The 17,755-nt window shown below is 38.4% G+C and overlaps 3 protein-coding genes across 3 annotated transcripts; all 3 read left to right on the plus strand.

Annotated features, from left to right (window-relative positions):
- Positions 1 to 1,018: 1,018 nt before the first annotated feature.
- Positions 1,019 to 2,586, plus strand: LOC132999883 (blue-sensitive opsin-like). The gene is made up of 5 exons (XM_061069677.1): positions 1,019 to 1,397; positions 1,490 to 1,658; positions 1,753 to 1,918; positions 2,004 to 2,243; positions 2,479 to 2,586. Exons 1-5 carry the CDS (start codon positions 1,019 to 1,021, stop codon positions 2,584 to 2,586), a joined length of 1,062 nt encoding a protein of 353 aa, XP_060925660.1.
- Positions 2,587 to 4,245: 1,659 nt separating this feature from the next.
- Positions 4,246 to 6,287, plus strand: LOC132999330 (blue-sensitive opsin-like). Its single transcript, XM_061068971.1, has 5 exons — positions 4,246 to 4,624; positions 4,708 to 4,876; positions 4,955 to 5,120; positions 5,357 to 5,596; positions 6,186 to 6,287. Exons 1-5 carry the CDS (start codon positions 4,246 to 4,248, stop codon positions 6,285 to 6,287), a joined length of 1,056 nt encoding a protein of 351 aa, XP_060924954.1.
- Positions 6,288 to 8,112: 1,825 nt separating this feature from the next.
- LOC132999329 (blue-sensitive opsin-like) lies at positions 8,113 to 11,920 on the plus strand. The gene is made up of 5 exons (XM_061068969.1): positions 8,113 to 8,491; positions 9,010 to 9,178; positions 10,006 to 10,171; positions 10,661 to 10,900; positions 11,816 to 11,920. Exons 1-5 carry the CDS (start codon positions 8,113 to 8,115, stop codon positions 11,918 to 11,920), a joined length of 1,059 nt encoding a protein of 352 aa, XP_060924952.1.
- The last annotated feature ends 5,835 nt before the right edge of the window (positions 11,921 to 17,755 follow it).

Genomic DNA, 17,755 nt, shown 5'->3' on the forward strand with positions numbered 1-17,755 from the left:
ACCTCTTACAATTTACAAACCGAGACACTCACCTCAAGGATGTAAATTTCCGGGAACATTTCATTATGGATGAAAGTAAACCTGTAAACATTTGTCCTTTATTTTTAATTAGAGTGAAAATCTCCTGTACATCTGTTGCATTGTTCAGCAGCAGGTAAGAGGTCTATCTGATTTAGATGTTTGGGACAGACAGACTGGCCATCCGGTAGCACAGCAGAAGCCAACAATCAAACATATGTTATTTGCACATTTTATAGGAGAAACTGCAACCCCTCACATCCTTTCAAACAGGTGGCACCGACTTATGAAGCCATACGTACATCTAAGTATTTGTCACTTGTTTTAGCAGATGTAGGGTAATAAAATAATCTTCACATACTTATATACATTTGTCACTAACTGTCTTTCTCGAGAACTTTTGATTCTAGAAAATGAAATGTTCTGCTCTGTGCTGAGATCTACGCTGCACATGGGGTAATCCTTCCTGATCCTTTCTTGATCCTGATACATTGACGGAGGTACAGATCATCCATTCTAATACCAAAGTAGATTACCCAAGGACAGACTGGATGTGATTAGCAGTGATAATAGCCCTGATGACTGGATCAGTGCATTAAGAGGCCAAACTCAACCAGATGGTTATTTTTTGGAAAAAACACTATTAAAATAAGGCTCAGGGGCCATAAGTAATGGGATGTTACACTTATTTTTTGTTTTTTATTCTTATTAATGTTATTCCATAGGTCAGTCAACTTGAATGACACATGACGTGACTTAGTCAACACTGATCAGCCATAATTAAAACCTGTTACGACTACTGGTTTAATGTCTTCATTTTGTTGGGTAAATCAATTATTCTTAATTCAATTAATCAAGGTTCAGTGGGAGAGGACCATATATTTACCCCCTCTTTTCTTTAATGGACTGCCACATCCAAGTGCACCATCAAGAGACACTGAATTCCACCAGCACATGAAAGGCAAATTTTGATTTTTCTTGTATGCCCCTGGGGGAAAATATGAAGCACGGCCGACCAATGGAGCTTCCAGAGGATTTCTGGATTCCCGTCCCTTTGGATACGAACAACATCACGACTCTCAGCCCCTTCCTTGTCCCCCAGGACCATCTAGCAAGCACAGCTACCTTCTACGCCATGGCCATATACATGTTTTTTGTATTTGTTTTGGGCACTAGCATCAATGCACTCACCATCCTGTGCACCATGAAATACAAGAAGCTCCGGTCCCACCTCAACTACATCCTGCTGAACTTGGCTGTGGGGAACCTTCTCGTGTCCTGTGTGGGCTCCTTTGTTGGCTGCTGCGCATTTTCAGTCAGATATTTTTTCTTTGGACCACTAGCATGCAGGATTGAAGGTTTCATGGTGACACTTGGTGGTAAGATGAACTTTAATGTACACATACAGTACGATTATGAACGTTTTAAAAAAGCTAAAATGTTTCTTCATATTTTCTTTATATAATTGCAGGTATGGTCAGCCTGTGGTCTCTGGCTGTGATAGCTTTTGAAAGATGGCTTGTCATCTGCAAGCCATTGGGTAACTTTATTTTCAAGCCTGACCATGCTATAGCTTGCTGCGCATTTACCTGGGTGATTGGACTTGTTGCCTCTGCTCCTCCTCTGTTCGGATGGAGCAGGTCAGTTTTTACACACACACCCTCCCACTAACATGACTTGTACATTAAAGCCAGAACATAGGCCTCATTCAGTGCACTTTGACTATCTTTCCAGGTACATCCCGGAGGGTCTGCAGTGCTCCTGTGGACCGGACTGGTACACCACAAACAACAAATACAACAATGAATCCTACGTGATGTTCCTCTTCTGCTTCTGCTTTGCCGTTCCCCTCACCATGATCATCTTCTGCTACTCACAGCTGCTTTTCACACTGAAAATGGTGATGCAAAAAAAAACTGAACAGATAAATACTTTAATATGACTGATGTTCTGATGAGACTAAACACACTTCTCTCCATCAACAGGCCGCAAAGGCTCAAGCTGAGTCTGCCTCCACCCAGAAGGCAGAGAGGGAGGTGACCAGGATGGTGGTGGTCATGGTGATGGGCTTCTTGGTGTGCTGGTTGCCCTACGCCAGTTTTGCTCTGTGGGTCGTGAACAATCGTGGGCAAACGTTCGACCTGAGATTTGCTACTTTGCCAGCTGTCTTCTCAAAGTCCTCTGCGGTCTACAACCCTGTCATCTATGTTTTACTCAATAAACAGGTATGTTACATGTACGACCAGACTGAGAACCAACTACAGTTATGGCTCACAAAAAGACTATAAACAATCTAAATGAAATAGTATTTTTACAGCAACATACATACACACAATAGATATCAGCACCTTCAACAATAGATACACTTTGGTGTAAACAGCTCATGTACACAGGGGGCTTAGTAATCTATCTTGTTTTGAAAATGTGTCCCTAAATCAGGTTTACTTTCATGTCTTTCAGTTCCGTTCATGCATGATGAAGATGATGGGAATGGGTGGAGGTGATGATGAAGAATCTTCAACATCATCGACCTCAGTCACCGAAGTCTCCAAAGTTGGGCCTGCTTAGACTGAACATCCACAACCTTTTCATCCATATCAACAACTGTTTCTTTTTATTGTCAAAATACCTCTGCACAGGCGACTGACAATTTGTGTAATGTAAATATGTAAACATGATGATGTTTTGTGCGATAAGTTGCATTAAGTGCAATAGAGGACTATAGTGAATAATTAACACGTCTTTTACACAGCAAATATAAAAAAAAATAAAAATGTTTGGATCAAGGATTAGCAATACCGCGGTAATACTGACTCTTTATTTGATTGTTTTGTTTATATTAACCTTGTGCAATTCAAAACAAAGAAATGTATTTGTTCCTTGAGAGTAGGGAAGAGCTGGTGGACAGACCCAACAAACCCAATGCAGAATAAGTGTGAAATGGGTTCCTCTTGAGGAGGCCCCTGCCTGTGAGGTTTTCAACTTCAAATTCTTTGTGGTGAAGACGAGGAGGTGGAAAGCCTTGCTGGGGAGAGGGAGGTCAGAGAGACCCCTCTTAGGTGGTTGCCACTGTGACTCCAACTCAGATAAGAGCAATACAATGGATGGATGGATGAAAAGACCTCCTATTGTCTCTGAAATAACCTGCCTTATCTAAAATACTAATGATACTAATGGTTTAGTTGTCAACATTGTTTTTCTTTTTGGGTAAAGAATTAAATCGAGCAGCCTGTGCTATCACACTGCATTTCCAACATCTTACAGACCTTGTTAGCTCAGGAAAACTGGCAAAAAGGTAACACAAAGCTTGAGTTAATCCGGCAGAGTGGATTACAGAAGGCTACAGCACATGAGATTATCAGACAAAGGTTAAGCGAAACCAGATAAGCAGGCAAATAACTGCAGTGATCTTCTTTAAGTAAGTGGGATTAAACTTTTTAACAAGGTTTTGATGAGGAGGTACAAGTGTGTTCATGCATTTACACAGGTGCATGGCGTACACATTGTGGCAAGTACATTCATATTTGTTTGCGTGCTATGTAATTCTGATACATATAGGTAATGTTTCTGACAAGACCTATAGCTTGAATTTCTTACTATCAGTCAACTATGTTGATGTTCTTAACCACAGGAGGTGGGCTAAGTTCAACATACATAGTCATAATGTATATTATTGTATTTGCATTGTCTTGTTTATCTATTTTAAATTGCTCAAATAACAGTTAGATAAGCCTTAACAAATTATTTCAAACCATTAGCACAAACGTCCTAACTGTTTTCTGAGTTCTCCAATAAGAGTAACACTTATTGTGACGTTACAACATACAGCACCTGGCTGTCATGTCTATGAAAGAGGGGCAGACTTAACTCAACCGTCTACACAAGCTGTGAAACCAAAGCTGCGTGCGCTCTAAACACTTTGTCGGTACAATCAGGACGGGAAACCACTAAATCACTTACGCAAATGCATGCAAACCCCAATTAATTAATCAATCAATTAATCAATCAATTATAGAGTTAAGTAGCTCCTTAATTGGGATAAGGGGCATCTCATGCACCATTATAAGAGTGCTCCACTAGAGTTTGACCCTGGAGATGTTCCAGACGGACACATTGTAGCCATCCTGTCTGCTCCTTCAAACGTTCCTTTGTCATTCTTTTACACATTTAAGTGAAAGCACGGAATTTAAAAAGTGCTTTGATCTGTAATCACACAAAAAGAGCAAAATGAAGTCAAATCGTGGTGAGGAGCTGCCAGAGGACTTCTGGATACCCATCAATCTGGACACCAACAACATCACAGCATTCAGCCCTTTCCTAGTTCCCCAGGATCACCTGGGGAGCTCGGGCATCTTCTACGCAATGGCAGGATTTATGTTTTTCGTATTTGTGGTGGGCACCAGCATCAACACCCTCACCATCGCATGCACCGTCAAATACAAAAAGCTGCGGTCTCACCTTAACTACATCCTGGTGAATTTGGCTGTGGCGAACCTTCTTGTATCCTGTGTGGGCTCATTCACTGCCTGCGTCTCCTTTTCGACCAAATATTTCATTTTTGGAGCGCTAGCATGCAAGATTGAAGGTTTTATGGCAACACTCGGAGGTAAGACTTACAAAAAATGCCCAAATTCAATTTCCGCCTGGCTTGTCATCACTTGACTAACTTGAGGTGATTTGTCATTGCAGGTATGGTCAGCCTGTGGTCTCTGGCTGTGGTAGCTTTTGAAAGATGGCTGGTTATCTGCAAGCCACTTGGTAACTTTGTTTTCAAGCCTGACCATGCCATAGCTTGCTGCGTGTTCACCTGGGTGTTTGCGCTTATTGCCTCACTTCCTCCTCTGTTTGGATGGAGCAGGTAACCAATGGCAATGGATTCATCTTACAACTTGTAAACTGTGATGTTTGCTCAACGGCCTTGTGCTTATCTTTCCAGGTACATCCCAGAGGGTCTGCAGTGCTCCTGTGGACCGGACTGGTACACCACAAACAACAAATACAACAATGAATCCTACGTGATGTTCCTCTTCTGCTTCTGCTTTTCTGTTCCCTTTGTCACCATCGTCTTCTGCTACTCACAGCTGCTCATTACACTGAAAATGGTAATGCAAAAATAAATTACACACACACACATGCACGCACGCACACACACAAACACACACACACACACACGAACAAGTTAAAATACAGTTACTTTAGTTTACAAAAAAATTGTCTAAAAAGTGTTCTCATGACAGAGAAAAGGTGAATACCTGAATGCATCTTATATCCTATCAAACCCAATAGCTTAAGAATGTTTTCCTGTACAACTGTTTTTGTTTCTCTTCTTCCTCACCAGGCAGCGAAGGCTCAAGCGGAGTCTGTCTCCACACAGAAGGCAGAGAGGGAGGTGACCAGGATGGTAGTTCTCATGGTGATGGGCTTCCTGGTGTGCTGGTTGCCCTACGCCAGTTTTGCCCTTTGGGTAGTGAACAACCGAGGGGTATCGTTCGACCTGAGACTGGCCACCATACCCTCCTGCTTCTCGAAAGCCTCTGCAGTCTACAACCCTGTCATCTACGTTCTGTTCAATAAACAGGTCTGTAAAAATGTTGTGAAGAAAACCTCATTTGATAAAGGGATGCACTTTTTACATGCAGGGAAATGATGGGTGCAGCACTTTATTATAAATCACCTTAAATTGCTCCTTTTCTATCAGACATATATCAAGAAAATATTATTTAGCCCTAGAAGGTAGGTGGAGTAACATTTACAAGTACTTCCCTATTACCATTTAACAAACTATAATTCGTCAAACTACTTGATAAGCAGACGCGTGAGAAAAATTCTCTAACGTATTAATTGATGAAATGAATGAATGAAAACACTTCAATACTTCAATACTCCACTTGAAAGCATGTGTTATCAGTCATGTATCTGCTCAACCTTTAAGGTTTGATGGTTATCAAAACTTTATCTGTAAAATAAGGATTCTGATGTCGCAGTTGGATTGTGTGATTTTAAATTATAAAAATAAATTATCCCCAGTTGGAAGATGCAAAGTTTCTAACATTCTTTTTGAGTTGATTAATTTAAGCTTTCTCCTCTGCGTTATGTTCATGTATAATGATGAATATTTATTGCTCTACAAAAGCACTGTACCTCAGTGATTTGTTTTTTCCTTTCAGTTTCGTTCATGCATGATGACGATGTTGGGGATGGGAGGAGATGAGGAGGAATCATCAACAACACAGTCAGTGACTGAGGTCTCCAAAGTTGGGCCTGCTTAAAGACTTCTCATCCAGAAAACCTATTTCCCTGCCACTGATAATTTGTCAATTGTAAATAACAATGGATATGTATAAGTATGTTTTGTCATGAAAAATGAGCAGTGTTGTGATTTATGTAAGAAATTGAAACTAATCTGCAAAGTAAAATATACAAAGAATGGAAACATATTAATGGCATTTGTGTATTATTTTTTAGTAGGAAACTTCGACTTTCGGGTGACAAAGTGTTTCACAGCACATATTTATTAAAAAACAAGAGGCTCATTGATTGTTTTGTGGAAGTAAATCATTATTGAGACATTAATAGTCTAACGTTGTCACCGTAAGGAATTCTTTTGATCACTTAAAAGGGTTATTTAAATTATTCAAATAATATTGAATGAAACATCCTTCCACAGCCATAGAATTAAAGGGATAGTTCACCCAAAAATGAAAATTCACTCACTATCTTCTCACCACTATGCCAAAGGAGGGGTGCGTCAAGTGTTTTAGTCCACAAAAGGAGTCTCAGGGGTAAGCAGTGCTGCAGCCAAATCCAATACAATTGAAGTAAATGGTGACAGATACTTAAAATGTAAATTAAATAACAGAAAAAATAATTATATATATACATATACACACGTGGACAAAATTGTTGGTACCCTTCCGTTAAAGAAAGAAAACCCCACAATGAATCATTTAAAAAAACTTTTAAGTTAAGGGTGCCATCATTTTTCTCCAGGCCATTTTCATTAGTTTTTTTGTTTTTTTTAAACGATTCAGTTGAACCACAATTCAAAAGCAATGTCTGATTTTCATTAGTTAATTTTCAGTACATTTTTATTTATTATAACTTTTGTCAGTTTCAAGTTATTTCAGTGACCATTGTGTCTTTCTTTAATGGAAGGGTACCAACTATTTTGTACACGTGTGTATATATATATATATTATATGAATAGAATGCCTCAATACTGCTCAGGGCTTACGGACACTTGGACACCACAGGAGAAGTATGAAGGCATTTCATGTTTTTTTTTGCATTTTTTTATACGTTTGAAGAATCAGTCGCAATTTACTGCAATTGTATTGCATTTGGCTGCAACACTGTTTACCCCTGACACTCCTTTTGTGGACTAAAACACTTCACCCACCCCTCCATCGACACAGTGAATAGATAAAGAGTGCATTTTCATTTTTGGGTGAACTATCCCTTAAAGTTGTTTGTTTATCATGTTATTGTGTCCCTGTCTTCCTTGTGTTTTCCTGCTGTGCAACCTTGTTGTTTGTCCCCGTACTATCTTTAGTCGTGTGTGTGTGGCTATGTGTGCATGTGTCCATCTGTTGTGTGTGCGTATCAATGTCCGGATGGGCTCCTGATTTCCCGCCCCAGCTCACCTGTGTACCTGCAGTTCATCACCCAATCTGCTCATTACCCCTGAGACACTATTTGACAGAGGTTATTTCTTTCTTGGGATTTAATCTGATGATCACTGCAGCCTCTGGTTTTGGGATACTTACTTGTAAGTAAGCCCATAGGCGTTGTTACGTGAGTGCGTAATGTTTGTGTACATTATCAGAATCTGAGGTCTGTTCACCAAAGCTTTAAATCCCCGCCTTGAGCCAATTTAGTTGAGCCTGAATAATATTTAAAGTTCCTATAAATGCAGCCTTCAGAGGCAATCTTCACCAGAGAGACAACCCTCCATTACAAGGAACTAAAAACATAAAGTCTCTTATTAGTACTTGCATTATAAGGAATTTAATACTCATCTTTGAGCAGTATTGTAATTTGTTACGTCTTTTGAACAGGGCTTGAATTTTCATTTGACAATCAAACAGAGGAAAAATGAGGGGCAATCGCGTTGTGGAGTTCCCAGATGACTTCTGGATCCCGATCCCTCTGGACACCGACAACATCACGTCCCTCAGCCCCTTCCTGGTTCCCCAGGATCACCTAGGAAGCCCAGGACTCTTTTATTTCATGTCAGCTTTTATGTTTTTCCTGTTTGTGGCTGGCACAGCCATTAACTCGCTCACCATTGTGTGCACCATCCAATACAAGAAGCTCCGGTCTCATCTGAACTACATCCTGGTGAACCTGTCGGTGGCAAACCTCCTCGTCTCCACCGTGGGCTCTTTCACCTGCTTCTACTGCTTTGGCTTCAGATACATGATTCTTGGTCCACTTGGGTGCAAGATTGAAGGATTTACAGCGACTGTTGGTGGTAAGGAGCACAAGAACTTAGGTTATATACAGCCCTATCATAGATGTAAACATTTTCTGGCATTATATTACCTTAATTGCTCTATTTTAAACTTAAATGAGGTAAGAGAGAGCAGCTCTTAATGCACTTAATTTCTATTTGCAATTGTCTCATCAACAAAGTTGCAGTTAATGGACAATCATGTGGTAAAAAGTCAAATGCAACGTGAGACCAGTAGGCAGACGTCTAAAAACATTGATGCTCGTTACACAATAGATCATTCACTATAGTATCAATACCTAAAAGCAAATCATCAGTTGCTTGTATCTTTTCAGAATTTCGCTAATTTCAAATTTCTTGGCCATGGGGGTCAATACAAAAAAATTATGTTTCATATATATTTCATAGTTAAGCTAGATCTGATATTTAAGCCACAGCTTTATCATGTCATAATCTCTTTATCAAATATACAGTGTTGTAAGTCATTGATTAGTCAGGAAAATGCAAACAGTGTCAGTCTTTTATTTGTGTGGTTCCAGGTATGGTCAGCCTGTGGTCTCTGGCTGTGATAGCCTTTGAAAGATGGATGGTTGTCTGCAAGCCCCTGGGAAACTTCTCCTTCAAACCCAACCATGCCATAGCTTGCTGTGCTCTAACGTGGGTCTTTGCTTTGATCGCTGCGATTCCTCCTCTGGTTGGATGGAGTAGGTCAGTATTCACTCTTAATTCCGCCAAGGAGTTTGTTGTCTGTTTGTTGGTTTATTTGACAGCAGGATTACACAAAAAAATACTGATGGAGGGATGAGGCCTGGGTCTGGCGGGAAACCATTGGTGCAGATGCAGGAAGATTTTTTTTCTAACTTTCTTTAACTATGTTTTATGACAAAGAAATAATTACATTTAATTAAATTAAATAATTATAGTTATCAGACATATTGTTTTTTCTATCTTTGTATTTCTACAATAAGAACTAGACCATCTGGAGGCAAATGCTATAGTGAGTGCCATTCTAGTTTAAAAATTCTCCGGTAACATAAACTGTTTCCAGATAATGCAATAAGCTCTGGAGATCCTCTAGACATTTGCAGACTTTACCCCCCCCCCCCCCTCACAAAGTCTGGAGGAGCTAATGTCAGAAATCAGCAGGAGATCATTTTACAGGATTCATTGCAAGCAAGAGGAGGTGTTGACTTTCCTAACCAAATAAAGTGAGATAACCGTAGATGAAACCGACAAAGATGTCCACAGAGTTTTTGGTGATAAGGGTCAACACCAATGTGTAAACAAAATCATGTGATCTCTGCAAGTGGAATTTATACGTCATGTCCTGCCTCTGCCTGCCCTCACCTGAACACTCTGGACAATTATGTAATGTTGTGAAAGTGTCTGAGCGGAGAATCTCCCTATGTGTGATAGGAAGCCCTGACCCGATTCCCCTGACATCCTCTGGAAGTCCTGTCTGAAATGTATTATAGCTTTATTGTGCTACAGTCCAGACACAGACAGACAGAGTGACTAAATGTCTTTTTCTCCAGGTACATCCCTGAGGGTATGCAGTGCTCCTGTGGACCAGACTGGTACACAACTGATAACAAGTTCAACAACGAGTCCTATGTGATGTTCCTCTTCGGCTTCTGCTTCTCTGTCCCCTTCTTCACCATCGTTTTCTGCTACTCACAGCTGCTCTTCATGTTGAAATCGGTGGGGAACCTGTCTCCACCAATCTATTGCTGTCTATCTCTTTAAAAAATAATTTCACATTATGTTAGGTTTTTATATAGAATGTGTGTGGAATAAAAACATCAGTATTTGCAAGTAAGAAGGTGAATAAATATCGAGTCCTACCCCAATTAAAATTTTTCATCAAAAAATATTGTCAAATGCTGCAATATTCCAGCTTTCAGCATAAACAGCTCAATCAGCAAACATAAACATGAATAACTCAGACTCATTAATGTTTGCATTTACAAATCATAATTCCTGTCTTGCTGTACTACTTCACCTCCATAATCAGACATTTTATATGTTTTCAGTATACTTTTTAATATTATTTGTTTACATTATTTAATGTTGCTAATTTTGTCATCACAACTTTGATTCTAATGACTTACAATGACCTGAATTTATAGATCTGAATGTGAATGTGCATTCCCACACTGAGCAGTGTATTCTATTCGTCTTCCTCACCAGGTTGCAAAGGCTCAAGCGGAGTCTGCCTCCACCCAAAAGGCGGAGAAGGAGGTGACCAAGATGGTGGTGGTCATGGTGATAGGCTTCTTGGTGTGCTGGATGCCCTACGCTTCCTTTGCTCTCTGGATTATAAACAACCGAGGGCAACCGTTCGACCTGAGACTGGCCACCATACCCTCCTGTCTCTCTAAAGCCTCCACAGTCTACAACCCTGTTATTTACATCCTCCTCAATAAACAGGTGAGTGCATTGCCAAGTAATCACTCTAATTTCAATGCTGCTCAGGACGTCCTCATAGACGTGATGTTATTTAAAAAAAATACATAAAGGATGAGATTGATCTATTTGGACTCAATGAAAAATCTGGCAAATCCCTCAGATATCACATGAATAGAAACAAAGAAAAAACATCAGAGTAATTTGAGGCAGGCAAGAGAACTTAATATCATATAATATCAAATCAAATCAAACGATTCACTTCCCCTACTCTCTGTGGGAGATTGGAGTGCTGCCCCGACAACAACAATATGGTAAAAATGCATTTATTAATTGTAGAATAGCTGAAGATGGCCACACTATCCAGAGTAGGCTTGGTCACACCTTGAAGAAACAAATACACAATAGAGGGGTAGCTGCCCCAAACCTCAGATTACACCACCCACAAATTGCAAAGATGTATTAATATCTGATCCCGTATTACTTACAATTAACACAAAAATCATAGTTTCAAACACCCATATAAAAAACACTGTCATTCATGTAAAAAGTAGGAATTACAAATCTGGAACACTAATCAGTATTAACTACATGACCAAATTAATATGACATTTTTCTTGTTTTCTTGGAATGTGCATGTTGGCTAATCCTTTATATTACACAACTTGTGTATTTATTAGAATTATAACAATTATTATTATGATTTCATATGTTTTGTCTGTACCTTTTTTGGTCATTAAAGTAAATCAGAAGTAGTAATGGCAGACTTGAATAATCACGTTGAGGCCTATGGCGCCCTCTACAGGTGGCTGTGAAAACATACAGAAAGCTGGCTCCATCCTCAGAGAAAAGACATACCACACTGTATTTAAACTACACACAGTAAAGAACAGATATTTACCTCAGCAACACATGTTGTTGTTTCATTTTGTTTTCCAGTTCCGCTCATGCATAAGGAAGATGTTGGGGATGAGTGAAGGTGATGACGAGGAGTCATCGACAAGTCAATCGGTTACTGAAGTCTCTAAAGTTGGACCTGCTTAGATTGTATATTATATATTTACATTAGAGTGTAAATAGCACTGAAAGGACAAATACTATATGACAAAAGGAATTATGTTATTCCTTGAGATAAAGAGTTGTTTGCAAAGAAAAAATATATGTAAATAAAAACATTATGCCAGTGATGAAGTGATGTCTTTTCTACCATATTCACTGCAGGTGCACGCAAGACAAATTTTGCATTTTTAGTCTTGCATTCTGTCTCAGGTTCTTGTGCGAATGTTTGTAAATGAGTGTTAAAACATGTGCTCAAATGTCAGATTTCACATGTGCATGTAAAAATCAAAGATTGACCAAAATAACAGTGGAGGTACAGCCTCAGGGCTATAATCTCTGCTCGATCAGATCGCCAGATATACAGATATTTGTGAGACGAGTAGAATGTAGAAAAGATTGACTGCACAAATACAATAAATATACCAGTAAATTGAATGTTTATATCATCCCACATGCTTCTCTTTGCTGATGTGCCCATTAGCTGAAGACCGTACAGCAACACAATGTATGTTATATAGATCAGAATCATGACAGAACACAAACATACCAATTCCATACTTTCCATGCATGATTTTACTGACTGAAAGAAAATTATGGGTAACATTTGGAAATTATGTGAATTCCAATGAGGAAAATGAGAGGAAAAGAGTCAGTGACAACCTGATAATTAATAAAATCATAAATGAGTAGTTCTTGATCGCACTCGGAATTTAGGAGCACATATCACATGCGGTAGTTCACTGGAGGACAGACTGGGAGGTACCACATTAATGAATCATCATTAACCATAGTTAATGATTTTACCTGTGAAACGGAGGGATGGCCCTGATAAACCCTGGTCCCCAGTCCATCACAGGGCCAACATACAGAGACAAACAACCAATCACATTCACACCTACAGTCAATTTACAGTGTCTAATTAATACAACCCAAATCTCCATGTGGAAGGAAGCCGATGTACCTGGAGAAAACCCACACAGACAGTTAGAGAATACATAGAAAACCGGGATTCCAACCGGTGACCATCACGTGATCACATGATTGGTTTGCATTGAGCCATGTTGTGTTGCTTTGAAAACATCACATCTCATTCTGTCTCTGATAAGAGTTACTTACTGGGCTGAGGAAAATTCTGAAAGTTTGAAATATACTTTTAAGTCATGAACATTACTAATGCACCAGAAATTACATATAGTGAAAATATGATAAAATATGTGCAGTGTGAACATTATGTTAAAATGTTTGTTTGGAAACCTGCTGAGTTATTATTAAGCTACTTACTGTGATATATTGATAGTGAAAGTAATGAGGGACTTGTCTGTGCGATGTATCATTTTACTATTTGGGTTACAACCAAAACAATTGTGGTAGGCAAATAATCAGGGAGTAAAGATGAAGCTCCTGTCTGTCCGGGGTATCAGCTCCTGTTCTCTTCTGTTTCCCATGGATTCACTGGTTTAATTCCTCTGCTCCTTCTCCACTGGTTCCTGTTTATTGTGAAACCATCTGTGACCCTTATATATAGATATTCAATAATATATATTAAATATTCTATTTATAATTGGTCATATATAATGTTCAAAAAAAAGGCAAGGAGGCATGAGTCATCCAAAATAATCTCAGTTTATACAAAAACAATGATTATAAAAAACATGGCTACATGTTATCGGTCCACTACAGTGCGGAGAAGAGAAGGATCCAACAATTAAGCAATCTTTCAATCAATACTTGGAAATAACAATAGCAACTACTGCGTCAGGGTTTTTGTCCATCGTGGAACAGCTGTCCTGCAAAGAGGCCAAAGAAGACTACGGTTATCCCAACATCCCTCAACATTGTACACATAAATCTGAGACACGGATTATTACCTGATCTGAAGTGAACACAAGATCATATGATTATTAACAGGTGGCCTCGGCTCACTTCACACCAGTGTAATTGTTAATGGCCGCTAACTGTCGCTATGCGTGTAGATCACCATGGTCACAGTGGCCACAGAGATTTCCGTCGGTAGTCGGGAGCAGATCCGAGTTCTGCTAGGAGTGAACTTTTACCAAACCTGAATATTTCAGAACTAGCGGAATTCCAGACCTCCCCTCGTAATATCCCCAGCACCACATAGAAATGAAAGTGAACAGGTGTTAATAAACAATATCTACCATTATTCCATGTCTAGAATGATATATTCGATTTTTATCAAGAAATTGTAAACCAAATACTCCCCACAAATTATTTTTTTAAATCACATTTGAAAAATCTGTTTAAACAAAACCAACATCACTTTAAAGTAGTGGGCATTCAGTAAATGTAAGTGAAATTACTAATGTAGATCTATAAACAGCAGAAAACAGAAAGGTTTACAGATTTCTTTGGTTCCAGGATCGAGCCTCTCCTTGTCGTGCAGTCCTTGTCCTCCATGGAGTTCTTATCAAAGCTACGAGCTGGCTACCTGCACAAGATGTGGACTTGAGAATAACAAACAATCAACGGATTAAAAAAACAAACATAACAGCAGCCCTGGAAAATCTCTGCCTTTCCCTGAAGTGAACTGTTGCTCCGGAGAGATTAAAGTGTTACGGAGTGAGCATGTCAGAAGTAATTACTCCGTGTTAATGGGTCATGTGGAAGAACCTGAGTTGTCCGTGTAATCGGCTTTGGTATTCGGGGACATAAGAAATCTTGACCTGCATTTCTCTAAGTTTACCTGGTCCTTACGTGAGGTTAAACACATGGAAGTGAGAGACACTGCAGATCCTAACTCCAACAGCTAGCAATGTTATATATATATATATATATATATACTGTATATAATGTCTTTTTTTCAACCAGGCAATCAGGTATAATGGATGATTGAGCAAATGGAAACGGATAAATGGATTAAAGATTCAAAGTAAGGTTTCCTCTAAATTGATTCTATCTACGCTGGATTTTAGAGGAGGAGTTTCTTTCAAAATAAGATATTTTTGCATGAGAATAATGATACGTTGTTAACTGTTGATGCTGTTTAGGCAAGTGATTTAATTGCATATTATTATAGAGCAGAAATGTGTGAATTAAATTAGTTAAATCATCTAACAAACATAAAATAATATTCTTATAAAATAAAGTTCAGCCGCCTTACATTATATTTAATATCAACAGTCAATTAATGAGTCTTTTTTCTTTATTTTTCTTTTTTTCCATTTGCCTTAATTACACAGTTAAAATGTATGAGGGATAGAGGGTGATGCAACACACAGCCAATATCAAGTTTCAACATCCATTCTAGCCGTATCCAAAAACAATGGAACAAATACAAAAAAGTAGAAAAGTACAATTGAGTGCCTCAATTAAAACTTAATTTTAGGTATAATAAATACTGGTTTGACAATAAAGTAGCTTGTTGTGCAAATTCAGAGAGGGTTAAGCAGTGTCATGGCCTGCTTTTGCCTTTAACGAGTGATGTTTCCTGCCTTGGCTAAAATGGGAATGGTCATAGTGGCACGAGAAAACCATGAGGCAAACAACACAGACAGTAACAAAGAAAAACTGAACAAGCCCCTGAGCAAGCAGTTAATCAGAAGATATTATGGCCAGAGTGAAATCATTACATCCGCACTCTGGCTGCATCAGATCTCTATAAAATGTCTTTCATACATCTCTAATTTTGAATAAAGTCAAAATGTAAAGAAAAAAGTTGAAATATTGAAATATCAAGAATGATGTTGAAATGTCTAAACTAAAATTGAAATGTACTATCACACTCCCACATACTTATTTATTCTCTGAGTAAAGTAATCAGATGCAACCATATATATATATGGTTGCATCTATATATATATACTGTTTTGTTGTGATTCGGATAAAATTAATTGTAGCTTAGGAACTTAAGGGATTTGAGAGGCAGTGTTCCTTTTCTACTCGGTGTGAAATCAATACCTTTCCTGACACCGTTTGTATCTTCAGATGTTTTAGATCTAGGCTGCTCGGGAAAATTACATCTACAATCCAGGCGTACTCTGTACCTTTTTTTCTTTTAGGTTGCATTTAATGACATTTTCTATGTTCGAGTCAGAAATCAGTTAAGCCTTTAATCAAGGTTGTTCCTTAGATTCCCTAATCACTGGCTGCTCTGATCCCCTAAAAGCACATTATCCTTTTAGGAGTACCCAGAGTTGGCTTTGGACAGAATCAGCCATTACACAGTGTCTTGGTGCAAAACATACCTGCACAGCATATACATATAGAAATTCATACTTGAAAAAATTTACATACTGAAAAAAAACAGTATTAATGGTAACATTTTGACAATCACATACCTAATAATACCACAAATGTCAGTCTGTGAATGTGAAAAACATATCTTGTATATTGTTCATCTTATCAGCTTCACACTTGGCATGTGTATTGTAAGTGCAGTGTCTAATTTGGTGCAATTTGTAAAAACACAATATGTTAAAGTGGTCAGCAACAGGCAACCCCTGGCCGATAGTAATTGTCCAACCAGATCATTTAGAGGACCTGATTAATTTAATTCACCAGATCGGACTGACACACTGACACAATCACAGACGTTCACAGACGTTGCCAATGCAGGTCTCCGTTAAGGCAACAACATTCATAGATTCACTTCCTCTTTAACAAATTACGTTCATTTTGTTTCCGTAATGCTTTATATTGAGTGGAATTACAGACCTGCTATTTTGAAAAGTTTTGAACTTGGGTCTAAATTAGTCAACATGCAATTCGTGAACAAACAGCAACAGTTCACTAAATTAATCAAATGTATATATACAGATTCAGTATAATTTTATTAAAAACAAATTGAATATGAAATATTCACTGCAGACAAACCAGGTTGGATGAACACAAAGTATTCTAACTACACTCTGACTGTTTAGTTCTAGACACAATGTCAATAATAATAACTTATCTTTGATAATTTTTATTGTTGTTTTTATTTGTCCTCTTTGTGAAACACTTTGTAACAGCTGTTTTAAAATGTGCCACATAAATAAGTTATTTTTATTATTATTAATTATTACATATTCATTGAGTCAAATCAAAGAACCTGTCCAGGCCAATCACGCTGTTAAATTGTGCCATTCTTCACTTGTTTTTCTTTTCAGACCTTCCTCGAGAATCAGGATATGTTACCCCTCCACTTTGCTCCCAGCATGAGGACAATGACGTGAGTTGCAGGATCAAAAGATTTTTGAAAATCCAATACTCTCAAGTGCCCTCGCTTTCCGGAGGGCTTAAAGTTGTCTTACTTTCCTCACATGTCAACAACTCCAACTGTCACCATTATACTTCCGTACAGCTCCACTTGTCCACATAAGCAGCTTTAAGACTTGGCTGTCCTCTCATGCCCACTGGGATCCAAATGTCCTGTATACCCATTAATGTAATACACAACATAATGTTAGGTGAATGTAGACATATCTCCAGAGTTATTTTCATTTCTCAGATCAACTTATTACCATAAATCATAGTGTCATGACATGTAATTATTCCCCTGCATCTAAAAGTATAGGAAGATAAACATTTGCTCTAAATCTTAAATGATAATTTGAGACACAAGTTGAGTGCTGCGTTAGTATCTCTTTAATTCCTCATTGCTCTAGTTGTAAGTAACATACACTATTGTAATACTCAGTGAAGAAAAACAGCTCAAACTTTACATCGTGGACCAGTCAAAAGTTATGGCCACTAATCTTAACTTTAACTGAGTGGAGGGAAATCCGCTTCCACACCAGATTATTCTGGCATTTTGTGTCTTAATCCAATTAACTAATTTGGCTGAGTTTTAACTACAGTTCAAAATACATTTACTGCATT

This window comes from Limanda limanda, chromosome 4 (genome assembly GCF_963576545.1).
Source record: "Limanda limanda chromosome 4, fLimLim1.1, whole genome shotgun sequence".
In the NCBI taxonomy this organism is placed as follows: domain Eukaryota; kingdom Metazoa; phylum Chordata; class Actinopteri; order Pleuronectiformes; family Pleuronectidae; genus Limanda; species Limanda limanda.